The sequence below is a fragment of the Sturnira hondurensis genome, unplaced genomic scaffold (assembly GCF_014824575.4).
Source record: "Sturnira hondurensis isolate 20B ecotype Veracruz unplaced genomic scaffold, ASM1482457v3 Scaffold0015596, whole genome shotgun sequence".
NCBI lineage: Eukaryota > Metazoa > Chordata > Mammalia > Chiroptera > Phyllostomidae > Sturnira > Sturnira hondurensis.
In genome coordinates this window covers 13,960,585-13,975,967 of record NW_028088227.1, presented here as the reverse complement: position 1 = coordinate 13,975,967, position 15,383 = coordinate 13,960,585, and the positions used below count along the sequence as shown (strand labels likewise).

Sequence of the window (15,383 nt, the reverse complement as noted above, 5' to 3'; positions counted from 1 at the left end):
GTCCGGGAGCTGATGGGAGGAAGGAACCAGCTTTTCTTTATTTTAGTAACAGTCACCGCTCATTATCTGTCAGGATACCTATCAACTTAATCCAGGTTTGTCAAGTGAATGAATGAATTGGTTGATAAAATACCTGAAGTGAAAAAGCCTTTGATTTAAAAATTTAGGAGACACTTGAGCCAATATTTCAGGGAAAGGTGCTGTCTGCTCTGCTAGAGACTTGGGCTCAGGTTCAATGCGGAGGAACTAGCATTGTTACTTCTGCTAGGTGTTTCTAGCCGGACACTTGCTTCTCAAAGTACTATTTAGGCCAGAAGCATTGACAATACTTCGAAGCTTGTTAGAAATGCACGCACACAGGCCCAGACATCCTGAATCAGAACCTGCATTTTCACAAGATGCCCAGGGCATTCATGCACACACTGAAGTTTGAGAAACACTGGTATAGACAGAGCAGCATTTCTCAGACTTTTGGGACTCATGAATCCTTTCCACTTCTAAGAATTATTCAGGTCACCAAATGGCTTTTGTTTAATGTGAGTTGTGTCTACCTGTATTTTCTGCATTTGAAATTTAAAACTGAAAAAATGTAATATCTTCCTATTAATGTATTTGAAAATAATAATAATAAATCCATTGCACATTAGTATTTTTATAAAAATAAGTGTATTTTGCAGATTGAAAATATATTTGATGTCTGCTTTAATGGGAGGCAGCTGGATCTCATATCTGCTTCTGCATCGACCTGGGGTGACATCTCCTGTCTTGCAGCACCTGGAGAACTCCACCTTACACACACGAGAAGACTAGAGTGTTGAAGACAATGAAATCTTAGTATTATTATAAAAATAGTCTTCACCTCCCTGGGCATACCTTGAGAACCACAGATCTAGATAGACTATCATTTTGCCCAAAGAATGTGGCAAACCACACCAAGGCTAGCCTGATCCCTCGGGCCTTCTTCCTACATTATGCTGGTATTGTGGCCAGGTCAGCAAGAAACATCACTTTTCATGTGAAGGAGACACAGTTACTATCCAAATGTCACTCCTAATACTAACATGCAATCCATTGCCTAGAGAGTAGCTTTCTTAACCACTGACCAAAGATTAGAATGCTTTTTTTATATTTGAGTGAGGCCAGTTTTATTTAAAAATAGCTGTTCCTCTCCAACAACATACTTACTGCTTGTTGTCATCTTGTCTTCTGTTTTTTAAAAGGCAGAGCCTTGAAGGTAAAGGGGTGTTGCAATATCTGACTAAAAAATTTTCAGAACTACAGGAAACGTGATAGACCATCTAGCCTAGATCCTTGTTTTACAGATAGAGAATAAAGACCCAAGAAAGGTCTAGTCACTCGTTCAAAGTCAACCAGCTAGAAAGTTGAACAGCTAGTCCCTTCTTCTAGCACTCTCCCTGCCCGTCTCCCAGGCTGTGCACCAATGCCTTTTAGGGCATTTTGTTACAAACCCTTTTAAAGGAGGCAGATGAGGCAAATCAGTGTTTGCACTCTGAACATTTACAGGTCGGGGAGATTTGGTAACTTTGCTCTTGAGGGTAACTGCTGCCCGTGGCTGCCATGGTAGGATTAGAGCCCTGACGAGGAATCCAAAGCATCTATCTGAGGAGCCATAAGGGACAGAATTAAGAATTAGCTCATTTTTTTGCCTCTTAACAGGCATTTCAGGCACAAAAAGTGCCCTGCACAGATGGACTTCATCTGTCCAACAAGGACTCGCACAAGTTCAACCCCAGTCCATATGTAGCCCTGCCGATTGCTCGCAGCATCGATTCTTGGCAGCCGGGTTTTCTTGGCATCCTTGGTTTTCCCTGGGATGAGAGGTTGTCACTGGTTTTCAGTTGCCTTGGGTTTATGCTAATTTCTTTTATTTGTTCCAGACACGAATTGACTAGTTTACTCTTTGCCACTTTTTCTTTCATTTTTTTCCCCAACAAGTATTTACTGACGACTGACTTAGCAAAAGACACAGTATTAAGAATTATGAGGGAATGATGTTAACATCCTGTTATTTGCACATCGTACTTTATTTTTCAGTTTCTAACTGATCTACCAGGCAATCTGAACTATCCCCTAAATTCTATTCTAACATAATTCTGATCAGGAGCCAAAGACGACCAGTTTAGTGTGCAAAGGGTGTTCAACCAGGACAACTTCTTGCCCACATTAGCACCCTTCTTTTTTTTTTTTTTTTAAAGATTTATTTATTTATTTATCTTTAGAGGGGAAGGAGAGAGGGAGAGAAACATCAATGTATGGTTGCCTTTTGTGCGTTCCCTGCTGGGAGTTAGCCTGCAAGGAACCCGCCTGCAACCCAGGCATGTGCCCTGACTGGGAATCGAACCGCGATCGTCTGGTTCGCAGGCCCACGCTCAATCCACTGAGCTACACCAGCCAGGGCAGCACCCTTCTTTTTGACTCTTGTGTTATTGTACTTCATCTGAGGCTCAAGCTGTTCATATAATTGGGTGGCATCTTCTCACGCGTTCATTTTGTGACATTTTTGGAAAGGAACCTTTTCTCTAACACACTCGAGGAAACATATAATGTGGGAACAAACAGCCTTGCCTCTGGAGCCAGACTGCCTAAGTTTGAATGTCACATCTGGCATTCAAAATGTCATCTGCATGACATTGGGAAATGTACCTAACCTCTCTGTGCCTCCACCTCTTCTATGTAAACTGGTGGGAAAAATGTAACTTCCCTTAGAATTACCATGAGAATTAGTCTCTGTAGAATGTTTACAGAGGAGCCTCACTATTATTTTATTTTGAACTTCAACATACACACAAAAGAGCTCAGAGTTCAGCCTACCACTACTTCATCTTGCCTTCCCTAGGCTTCCTCCACAGAGCACTGTTTGGAAAAAGTATTTCTTTTGAAACTCTGTGCATAGGTCTTACCAAAGGAGTTGCTCAAACAGAAGCACGTCTCTTCAGTGGCATTCTGATTTTAACAGTACAATTTTTCACTGAATACCCTATTCAATCTCTATCCACTCTGATGACTGTAAAGATGAAAATACTCTAATACTAATGGCACTGCCTTGTGCAATCCCAGCCAGTCCAGTTGGAGAAAGCCATCAGTGAACTAGCATCACTGCCTCTTGTGGAGAAATAGTCAGAAACCAATCCACCAGCTGGACAAAGAGCTATGAGTACCTGCCCACTCAAGCTGATGGCAGTAGTGGTTGAAGACATTAGGTGGGAGCAGATGATAACAGTTCAGTGTAAGTGGTGGTACGAGGTGAGCATCAGAGAGGAATCCCTGGAAGTTCTGAGACCAGGTAAAGATTTTGAATAATGAACAGGCATCTGGGCAGAAGAATCAGCCTATTCTGTTCTTTCTTTGTTGTGACCTTCACAACAAATGGAGAAATCACACAAATGAATGAACTTACCATTTCTTATATGTCACTATCCAAGACATCAATCCGTTAGCAGAAAATTCTTTATCTACCTTCTACTCCTTTTATCCTTCAGTATGGCATATTTGTTCTTCCAAGCCCATAAATCCTTAAATAGTTCCTACTGTCATGGGTAAGCACTAGGGAGATTTTGGGGGTTTTTTTCATTTTATATTCATTGTAAGTCATTAAGTTGATGCTACTACAACATCCAGAGTTTGATCATTCTGATTATCATTCTGAATTGAAACAAGTAACTCATGAGTAATCCTCTCTGCTCATGAACTCCAAAGAGAATCCCAGGCTGCCAGCACACATGGAAGTCCAGGAGGAAGCCGTGCGCCATCATGCACACTTTGTAGCACTGACTGGGCAGCACAGCTCCTTTCCGATGACCCATGCCAATGCATACCATCTCTTCTGTCAAGCCTGCTGTTGCCTTTGCTAGAAGTATCACTTGGTTCCCAGATTCACTGTCTATAAAATTTCTTTTGTGTACTTTTCAATTTCCCTTTCTTTTGTCTCATAGAACTGCCAGCGGAACACAACAGGAGAGCGCTGTGAGAAATGTCTAGATGGCTTTATTGGAGATTCCATCAGGGGACCCCCCCAGCTCTGCCAGCCATGCCCCTGTCCCCTACCACAATTGGCCAAGTAAGTCCTAAAGGAAGATGGTTTCTTCTGCTGCTCATCCCCCTCTTTTTGTCCCTGTCCAGAGTTCTGAGGTTTTTTCCATAGTTAAAACTGTGTACCTCTTGTTGAGATGAGACTGGAAAAAGTACTGAAGGGGTCTCTAGGCTAAATACACCTGCAGGGAAGCTGAAGCACTTGCAGTGTCGGTGATGACTCCATTCCCAAAATATTAAGATGAATAATAAAGTTAATGGAATGTCCCAAGTTTTATAAGCAAAGTTAGTGTCATCTTTTCTTGATTATGCCTTGATCTAGAGAGATCACAACTGCTGATGCCAACAGATTCGTTATAACCCAAGATTCTCAGTGAGAGTGTTTCTTCCGACTCTGACAAAGCAGACATTTCCCTACATAGGCTTTTCAATAAGAATTAAAACACAGATAAACAGAATGTGTGATTTAGGCTAATTACCTCATAGAAGATCTCCAAGAAAACTAATTTTCAACTCTGGTTATGTTTTGACCTCAGTGAAAAGCTAAAGAGAATAGACATACATCTTCATGGAAATAATGGTTTTTTTCAGGTACCTAATTAATATATATAAATCCACGAGTCAAGTCATGCCTAGCCATTGCATTGGCTTTAAAATGACCAAATGTAGAATTAAAATGGTGTAGTAATGTTTCATTTTCCAAATATTATCCAATTCTTCTGCTTTTTTTATGCCAACTTAGCCCCCTACAATCAATTCAATTATGGCACCCCCAGAATTTAAGGACCCAGTCCCACTGCAGAAGCCAGCCAGAACGAGGTCCCCAGGCTTTTCTCATGTTTTTCAGTCAACTACAAATCTGGGGATTCCTCAGCCCCACTTAGGTTTGACAATTATCTAGAATGACTCGCAGAACTCTGGAAAGTGAGTTTTCTTATAAGGAAAAGCGAGTTTTCTTATAATTTTCTTATAACTCAGGAACAGCCCAATGGAAAAGATGCACAAGGTGTGGTATGGATGAGGTCATGGGAAGGGCCAGAACTTCTGTGTGCTGACTCCCCAGGGGCACCACCTTTTCAGCACATCAACGTGTCACCAACCCAGAAGCTCCCCACACCTTGCTTGAAGAGCTTTATTGAAGTTCCCTTACATAATCATGATTGATTAGATGATTGGTGATTAAACTCAAGCTTCAGCGCCTCCCCCCAATCCTGAGGTGCGGAGGAACGGGGCTGCAAGTTCCAACCTCCAATAGTGTGGTTGGTTCCTCAGACAGACCAGCTTCCATCTGGAAGCTAGTAGGAGCCATCAAGAGTCACTTCATTACCATACACTCTGTTATAGTTGAAAGGAGCTCATTAGGAATGACAAAGACAGTCTTGAAATTCCAAAGTTTTAGGAGTTCTGAACTAGGAATCCGAGTCAAAAACTATATCTATAATATACTTCCAGTAGACAGAGTGATGAAACTAGTTTAATAACCATGCTCTGGCACGTGATAGCTGTATGGTCTCAGACAAGGCCTCAGTTTCCATGGGGTTTGGGGTCCAGAAAACTAGATTCAGATCTTTTTCTCTTCATTGGTGTTTTTAGCCATTCTCATAAAGCTGGACTAGGATAATGTGTGTGGACCATTTGGGTTGGTGCCTTACGCATAAAAGGTATATGGTAGGTGTTGGATTTATTAAATTCATACTTTATATTTTTTCTGACACATTCTGCTTAATCTATGTCAGAAACTGTTCTAAGAGTTTGAATGTAATATTTACTTGGTAGTGGTTGTAAAGATTAAATTTAAAAATGCACGTAAGATAGATAAAAAAGGCCTGAATAGCTGCCACACACATGTGTGCCCACACACACTTTCTTAAAAAGAGAAAAGAGAAGATGACAACCAAATATTCCCCTAATTTTTTGTCCTTAATTGAATACCAGTGTTGATAAACATTTCACCTAATAGCTTGTGATTTATTCAAATCCTCCAGTGGCTCTGACAGCCAGTGAGGAAGTCAGACATTTTGCAGCCCTATCTTACTTTAAAAATCATTAAACCACCTCAGCCTGTGCTTTGCAATTTTTCATGTCTGATGATATTAACAATGTGTGCAAAATTGATAGTACTGAGAGTGAGAGTAGAAAACTCCAACATTAGATGTTCTGTTATTTCCACTCAAGTGCGTCCAATTTATGAGCTCCCTTTGCCTCATCTAGGTGTATTGTTTCATTGTTCATTGATATTCTGTCCTCAAACATCAGTCCTAGCCATACCTAATGACATGCTTAGCATGCTGCTCTCTTACTTGATATAGTCATTTTGTTAAATATATTTACTTCCAGCTTCCCAATAACAGGTTTCACTCATTCGCCCAAGTAAACAAAGATTCTATATAGCATTAAACTGTTCACAATAACTTTAGAAGCTTTGAGCTGCAGTTTATTTAGAAACAAACAGATGAATTAGAAAGGCAATCCCAAATGCTAAGTGTATTGTCTGACTTCTGCACGTTTTATCCCATTCCTATGACAAGACTTTATCTAAATTATTTGATGTTAATGTCTTGAGACAAGAGACTCTTGGAACCTTATTTCTATAAACTGAGAAGTTTTGTCTGCATGCAATCAACAAATATTTATCAAGCACTTAAGTGCCAAATATGTACCAGTGACAGCAGTGAAGAAAACAGTCCAAAAGTCCTGCCTTTATTAAGATAGGTCAAAATTGCCGTGGTTGGTGTAGCTCAGTAGATTGAGCACTGGCCTGTGAAGCAAAGGGTCGCTGGTTCGATTCCCAGTCAGAGCACATGCCTGGGTTGCAGGCCAGGGTCCCCAGTTGGGGTCACATGAGAGACAACCACACATTGATGTTTCTCTCTCTCTTTCTCCTTTTTTCCCCTCTCTCTAAAAATAAATTTAAAAAATATTTTTAAAAAAGATAGGTCAAAATACAGCAGTGCAACGAAGCTCCTAAAGCAAATGACCTTTTCCCTTTTGAACCAGATTATCCAGCATTTCAGTTGATTAAGAAGCTATTACGAAGGCTGCTAACTCATTTAAATAATTGAAGCAGCAACTTTGCCAATTGGGTAAAACCTTCCTGCCTTGAAAGAGGAAAGTTTCCATAGGCATCAAGGATCACCATCTCCACCATGTTCTCTCTGTCTGTGAGTGGATCTCAGTTCCAAAGAATAATCAAAAGTTTTAGGGAATGTGCTCTGCCATTGGGAACATATTCACAGACATGAAAACTGAAGTCTTCGTAGTACAGATTTAAGATTGAAAAACCTGCTGAAAACAAAAATATATCACCTAGAAGTAAAGAACATACATGGGGATGTGGAGGAATTGGGAAGGGTGTGAGAGGCCTGCTGGTGTTTTGTTTTGTTTTTTGTTTTTGTTTTTTGTTTGTAGTGGCAATAGTTCTGCCTCTTGAATCTCTTGTGGTAAAAAACCAAAAAAACAAAAACAAAAAAAAACTAGCTACAAAAATGGGGATGGGAAGGTAGTCTGTGATCATAGAACAGGACAAATTTGCCTGGATCCTACGAAGTTCTAGCCTTTGGTCTAGACTTATTATTGACTTAGTTAACTGATCTCGAATACTAATCAAATATATTATCGAAAATCAGTTGCACCATAGCCTCTTTCAGATTTTTTAAAATTCTCATTTCTACTTTCTATAAAAGTGGAACTGCCAGTACTGTTATTTAAGCTCTGAAAGGCACCAAGTATGGGGTCTAGATTATACTTTCCAAGATCCAATGTTTGAGCCTACAGACCCAGGATTTGGATTTCGAGTTACAATAGCCACATTGAAAAGCAAGGAAATTACATCGGAGGGAGTTTAGCAAACAAAGAGTGCTGAGTCTATTTTTCTTTAAGTTCCCTGTGGGTTTTCCAAGAGCAAAAAGGCTTTCTTCCTCTTTGAAAGGAGGCCATGGTTGTTATTGTGGCTGGGAAAGGTGCAGTGTTTTCATTTCCTTAGCCAAGGCAGACTTTACTATGAGGAAAATACAAACAATGAATGCAGATGAAAAACAAAAAAGGAACCCTCAGTGTCTGGTGTTGCCTCTGAGTCTCCCACCACAGACACTGGTGGTCATGCAGCTATTCCCAGGGACCACTTGCACAAAATTCATTTGTTTATTTTGGGGTTGACCAGACATCCTCCATGTCTGCTAGTAGCTATAGTAATGGCTCCAATTAAGGGAAATGTCATCTGTATGAAACAGCAGGACATTAGCTCAAGGCAGATGACTGCAAACACCGACAGATGTTTCAGTCCTTCAAGCAGTAGGCAGGCTGCTGGGTGAAACATCTTCAAAGAAGCATGAATGAGGGTTTGTTCTGGACTCTTAACTGACAGTGTTTCTTTAAGTAGCCTAAGGAATAAGAACAAGCAAAATAAAGAGTAAAGACCAAAGACATGTAATTTTGTGGGAATGTTTTTAATCAAACTGTTAGGGAAAATAAATTGTGGGTATTACCTTTCACTGAGAAGCACATATTGTTTTCTGACTGATTGTATAAATATCTTCAAACAAAGCAAACACATCCATTTGCTTTCCTCCAAAAGCCCATTAGGGAAAATTGCTGAGACACGCAGGAATGTGAGAACAGCAGATCATAGTCCATCGATTGCACAGCATTTAAGCCAAAAGTAATTTAAAAGTCTTTAAAACTTTCCCACCCACCTCATATGGGTGGATTCATGTGTCAAGGTAGAATTTTCCAAACATGAGGAGAATAATATTTCACTTCTCCTGCCTCAGTATTTAAGATGGTTATTTATTCTGCTGAACTAATATTTTTATCCTTTTCTGTCCTACTTTTCATTATCTACCACAAAAAATGAAGATGAATCAAGACAGGGGTTCCATAGACTAGAATCCTTTTACTGTGGGTCCTATTGTTTGAGTACTTGCTCTGTGACCTTGACCAACTGAGCTGGTCCCTCCATTCTTTATCTTCAAGGTGCACATAAAAGACATTAAGGTTCTGAGAAGATCGTATATTTTAGAATTGGTTCATATCCTTGAAGAATGGAAGAGATCTAGGGAAGAAAAAAGGGTGGGGCAGACTTTCAAATTTATATACAATAGGTGATGGGAATATGAGGAAATTCTCATATAAATCTAAAATTGCAGGCAAAATTTGATTGTTTTATCTGTCTTTGGAATATATATATGGTTTTCTGATATAGTGCCACTGATATATTCTCACTGCTCCAAGGAAAAAAATAATGAAATGCCCCTATGAAACCTGGAAAATGGTTTCACAAATGGAGTGGCATTTTCTGGCTGAAAATGGTCTCAACTTTCCTGAAAGCCAGAAGATTTATTTAAATAAAGCAAATGACCACACTCATTTGCAGACAGTCTTTTCGATGATTTATGGAATTGACTTCTACTATTCCCTTACAATTCTAGTTTTGCAGAATCCTGCTATAGGAAAAATGGAGCTGTTCGGTGTATTTGTAAAGAAAACTATGCTGGGCCTAACTGTGAAAGGTAAGCTAATAAAATGCACCATTTTCTTTGTGGGTCAAAGGAAGCCTTCTGTTTCTTGCACTTATCAGCTCTGCCTTGGTCCCTTCAGTAGGCCCTGAAGCCTATGCTTGAGAGAAAGGAGTGGATGGCAGTACTTCAAAACCCCGTGGGGAAGCTTTCCTAACCCCCTCCCCCAGATGCAGATAGAACACCACGCTCCCTGGGGGTCCAGGCCAGGCCCACGTCAGGATAAATGCATGTGGAAAGAAGTAATGAGTATGTGCATTTTAGAGAGATTTCCTGGGTGGTTTTGGTAACACTTACCTCTCTATCACCGAGAACCAGTGGTATAATTAATAGAGAGTGAGGCTCCCTCGGTATATAAAAAGTGAATCCAATCCTCTATTAGAGCAATACATTGAAAATACATTGAAATGCACTGAAATAAAGTGGAAGATTGAAAATATGTACTCTATCAGAACAATGCACCGAAATATACCGAAGAAAAGCATGAATCTTTTATTTAACTTATTCTTTACACCACTTCTCCTGAAAAATGAACAAATTTCATGAGGCTTTATGTTTTCTGCGTCCCTGTTTGGTACTAACACCTAATTCTTTTGGGGGGGTTGCTCTGGGCTCTGCTCAATCAAGAAAGGCCTTGGCGGTTAAGGCTCCGAGGCTTCTCACTGAATTATTTCTTGGCAAGACGTTTCCCATTCTCCCTCCCTGTCAGCTGCTCACAGTGTTCTATAATAAAGTGGCTTTCACTAAAAAAAGCCTCACAGAGATGTCTTATACTTCTTAACAGAAATACCATTAACATCGGCCTCATCGCTGTGTTTAGGCAGCAAAATGATATGTGGCGCCATAAAGAGAGGGGAGGGCCAAGAGGGTGCAGTCCGACTTGCAGTCCGACATGGGCAGTGTGGTCGCCTCGAAGCAACACACTCCCCACTGTCCTGAGGTGACTTACTCAGCCTCGGGCTCAAAATGTAAACCTTAAATTATAAGCCATCTCACTTCCCAAAAAGGAAAATAAAACACCTTCCACCCCTCAAAAATTAGTTCTGCAACTCTTAGTAAAAAGCCCCAGTGTCTACGGTACAGAGAAAATCTCGGTACTAGGAGGTCACTGCTGTTATCACTATTAAATGCGCAAAATGTGAATAATTCTTTCCCTAAAGAGTTGTGTGGGAATTTTTCCTTTCTTTCCTTTTTCCATTTTTCTTCTCTCTCTCTCTCTCTCTTTTCTGTCGCTGTCTCTTTCTCTCTATTAAAGGGGGAGGAGAAGTAAAAGCTGAGGGCCCATATTAATTTTATCCTCTAGAGATGATCAGATTACCTTAGGTTGATTGTTTGTGACACATTCATGCTGTATTTCCTTACTTGGGGACCCAATAATATGAGGCACTTGATTTACTCATTTCCTGGCTCAGTGGGGGTCTGAGAGGACTGTTAATGGGCCAGGGATGGAGCTTTTTCTCTCTGATATCTAAGGTTACACTTGGTTTAGTCTGTAAAGATTGAGCTGTATTATTAGATAACAAGTGTTCAGTGTGGCTCCTGTGAGGAGAATTAACGGTCTTAAATAGATCCCTGCTAACCTCATGCAAGAACTTCCAGAAGTGAAGTAACCTTGGCCCCGAAAGCTCAGTCCTGCAAAATCACACAGGGGTGCAGCTAAAGGTTCTGTCAGCAACGGTGGGGGACCTGGCACAGGACAACATGCCTACCTGAGAGGTGGGATTGTAGATGATGAATCCCCCAGTCCACATCAGGTGCTCCTGGGACCTGTCATTACCAGTAAGGCCACGTGGGACTTGGTCGTATGATGGGCCTGGATTGATAGGCTGGAGGAGACAGCACTAGTTTGGGAAGTGGAAGTGGACCCAGACTGAGTTGGTGTCTCAACTCTAGCCCTTTGTGGTCCTCCTGGGCAAGTTATCTTGACCTCTAAGTTATTTCTACATCTCCAGAATGGAGAAAATGAAAATACCCACCTTATAAAACTGGTTGTGAGGTGATGCCGTCAAGTTTTTAGTACGGCGCCTGGCACTTAATAAAGGCTCAATAAAAACTGACTGGTGACAGTATGGGTCATTGTGGTCCTTCTCCAGTTCCCACCACTGGCACAGTGTGAGTCTGGGACATGCTGGCTCATTGCCCTGAATCCCAGTTTCCAGAGCTAGAAATTATGGCTTTGAAGTAAATAGTGCCTTTTACTGACTGTCTCTTGCGTCCCCATTGCTTTACATTCCTCATCTCTCAGGCTCATAACCATCCTAAGAGGAGGCATATTTTGTCATTTGGTAGATGAGAAAACAGAGGGTGAGGGAGGAGATTGGACTTGTCTAAAGTCACACTACTGCTTTGTGGGGGAACCAGGATTTGTACAGTTTAACTTGAACATCTGGACTCTTCCCTTCCCCCTGTTTTAAACATTGACAACTCGTGAATTAGATGACTCTCTGATGTGCAGGAGAAAAGTTGTTGATCTGTTACTAATTTCCTTCCACATGAGGCTGCACCCGCAAAGGTGCCAGCAGTAAGCACCCCTTCTAAGTCCTTTTACCTGCATGGGGGCCGATCAGTTCAAGCAACTTTTTTCTTCTCCTCTCCTTCCCTGTTCACCCTTCCTCACACCCAACACTTCGAAAGAGAATGTACTGAGTCTTTTACATCAAAAAATGATTTTACAAACCAGGAGATCCCTCCTAAAAATGGAACTGACCACACAGCAGATTGCTGGAGCGGATAGGGATGCAGAAACTTCTGAGACATGATTTATTTTTCTTTGAAAGTCAAGGCTAGCGGAGGAGATAAACCTGAAACCCATCCATTACAAAGGCAAAAAAAAGAAAATGTTAAATAGAAAAATGAGGCCTGGCTGGTGTAGCTCAGTGGATTGAGCTCGGGCCTGTGAACCACACGATCGCGATTCGATTCCCAGTCAGGCCACATGCCTGGGTTGCAGGCCAGTTCCCAGCAGGGGACTCACAAGAAACAACCATACATTGATATTTCTCTCCTTCCCTTCCTCTCTAAAGACAAATAAAAAAATATATTTTTTTTTTAAAAAAGAAAAATGAGCAAAGACTCTTCGAGTGTGTAGTGAGAAGAATGATTTCTTTCCCATGGAGAGTCTGGATCATTAAAAAAAGGTGGTCTCAGCTGCTTTCCATTTGTGTTTGACCCTGAAAAGGAGAGAGGGTGTCTGTTTTGAGTTTGGCAGCCAAGTTGTGAAGTTGTCCCAGTTAAAGTTCATCTGATCTGTGCTCTCAATGTACTTGTGGACTTGGACTTGTCCACAAGATCTTTTCAAAATATGCAGCTGATTTGTATGGGTCTCTATTTCAGACCAAAAAAAAGTCCAAACCAAGAACACCCTGGGTGTTTCTGAACTTAGAGATTATTTAACCAAGTGTTGGTCTTCAGATGGACTGTGTGTAAATATCTCCTGAAGGCCTTTAGGTTCCTGAGCCCTCCTCAAAACCCCTCCATGCCCCACTGTAAAATGACCCCTGGAGGTGAGTCCTGGAGGCCTGTATTCTATTTTCTTTTTTTTTTATTTAACTCTTGTTCAAGTACGGTTTTCTTTCTTGTATTCCCAGCCCTGCCCCCGCCCCCAGTGCTCCCCACCTCCTTCCCATCTCTGCCCCCCACCTTAGTTATTGTCCATGTGTCCTTTATACTTGTTCATGTGAGTCCTTCCCCTTTTCCCCTGTGATTCTCTCCCCTCTCCCCTCCGGTCCCTGTCAGCCTGTTCTGTATTTCAGTGTCTTTGGTTACATTTTGCTTGCTTGTTTGTTTTGTTGTTTAGATTCCTGTTAAAGGTGATATCATATGGTATTTGTCTTTCACCGCCTGGCTTATTTCACTCAGCATAATGCTTTCCAGTTCCATCCATGATGTTGCAAAGGGTAGGAGCTCCTTCTTCCTTTCTGCAGCATAGAATTCCATCGTGTAAATGTACCATAGTATTCTGACTGTGCCTTGCATTCTCCCACAGTCCTCTCACTGCACTGTGAACCACTGCCGTGTCAATCTTCAACACCACACCCACACAATAAAAACCAGTGTTTCTCAAACTGTGGCTCCAGCACCCTGGTGTCCTTGAAAATATTTGTGAAGTTTTATGGGTTCTCAGTAAATATTAATTTTGTGTTTAATTTCAGTGATAATCTTGATTTTAAAAGTTAATTGAACATGTTCTGGACTTTCTGCACAATTTTATAATAAAGAGCTGGGGAGAAAATAACAGCCAGCGATGTGTCAGTGACACGCTACAGACAATGGAAGGCTGAAAGGCATGACATCAAAGCAAACAGAGTTATCACACAGCTCAGCACAGCAGATGTGTGCTGAACTCAGACAGTCCCACCACGTCATATCATAAGTGGCCATTTGCTTGTAATGAGACATCAACTATTATCTTGAACTAATACTGTTAATTTGAATTTGATTAACTTTACAGTTTTGTCTGCTTTATTCAGAAAATTCATCTTGGTTTTCAAGATCGTAAAAGCCACAGACATAAGGAGTTTCTACCTATGTTTGAAATATTTAAATATTTAAAAATAATTTCAATGGACACAGGACAAAGTATTCTATAAAAATATTTCTTGTATCACGGGGATTCATACCACATACAAGTTTGAGAAACACGGTCTAAAGCAAAAACATGAGCCTCTTACTGTACCATGTAAAACAGCCCAAACACGCTTGTCTTCCCAGTGAGGTCAACGTTTCTTAGCCTGCTCTGGCCCCTGCTTGTCTCTTCCCAAAGTCCTTTCCCACCTCACAGTTTAAAATCCACCTGTTGCACTGGCTGCTCTCGAAATCCACTAGACCAACTGTAGAGCTCACCACACTGTAGTCTGATGATGATGGCAAAAATAATGACCAGCATGTATTGTTTACTGTCTGTCAGGCACTAAGGTAAACACTTTACGTACAATAATGTATTTAAGCCAAAAAGGATCCTATGAGATCCATTTTTATTCTTTTACAGAAGAAAAAAGTGAGATACAAAGAAGTTAAGGCATTTACCCCAAATCACACAATTTTTAAAAGGTCCGAACTATTAGCATCAATTCTTTAGCCACTCTTTCCCCATCAAAGTATTGCATGTCATAGGCACTCAGTTATATTTGTTTCCATAATACTTTATTTTTTTTACTAAAACAACAACAGTACTTTTAATGTTCATTTAAAAGACACCATGTAGTGAAAAGTCAGTCCTTTCTTCTCCCATGTGACCCCGCACTTCCCACCTCCTGCCAAGAAGTGGAAAAGGGTTTCCCAAGTTACTGTCCTCCAGCTGAACAGAGGTCCAAAGAGAAGTTATCTTCTGGTACCAACCACCTCAGAATGAACAACCTTAGAGACAGGAGATTTTCAGTTTCACCCCAATGTGATCTTTCCTCTGCTCCTAGATAGTACAATTCAAAGATGATGACCCTGAGATTCAGAGCCATGTGGAGGTTTAATCTGAAGTCACATAGGCAGTTAGTGGTAAACCTGAAACCAAACCCACAACCTTCCATATTCAATCCAAAGTTTTCCATTAATAAACATATATGATGTCAATGCCTCAGTGTTCCTCGTTGTCTCTGATAGCAGCTTTAATATTATACCTTTACCCATTCGATTTTGCAGTGGAGTGAGAGACACGCTAAGACCATATGAGGATTTATCATGTGGATCATGTTGTTTACGGATCAGAGGGAAGAATGGGGCAAATTAAAGCAAATCCCACCGGACCTGTTGTACAACCCTAGCAAGAAAGGCTAATCATAATATCATAGGAGAAGATGATAACAGTGACAATGATTTTGATGTTGG

General features: G+C 40.9%; 1 protein-coding gene across 2 annotated transcripts in view; it reads left to right on the top strand.

Annotated features, from left to right (window-relative positions):
- LAMA4 (laminin subunit alpha 4) overlaps nt 1-15,383 on the top strand; it is a 139,627-nt gene that overhangs the window by 41,602 nt on the left and 82,642 nt on the right. For both annotated transcript variants that reach the window (XM_037065074.1, XM_037065073.1), the window contains exons 4-5: nt 3,954-4,078; nt 9,477-9,557. In XM_037065074.1, coding sequence (XP_036920969.1) covers nt 3,954-4,078; nt 9,477-9,557 — 206 coding nt within the window. The remainder of the gene's footprint in view (nt 1-3,953; nt 4,079-9,476; nt 9,558-15,383) is intronic.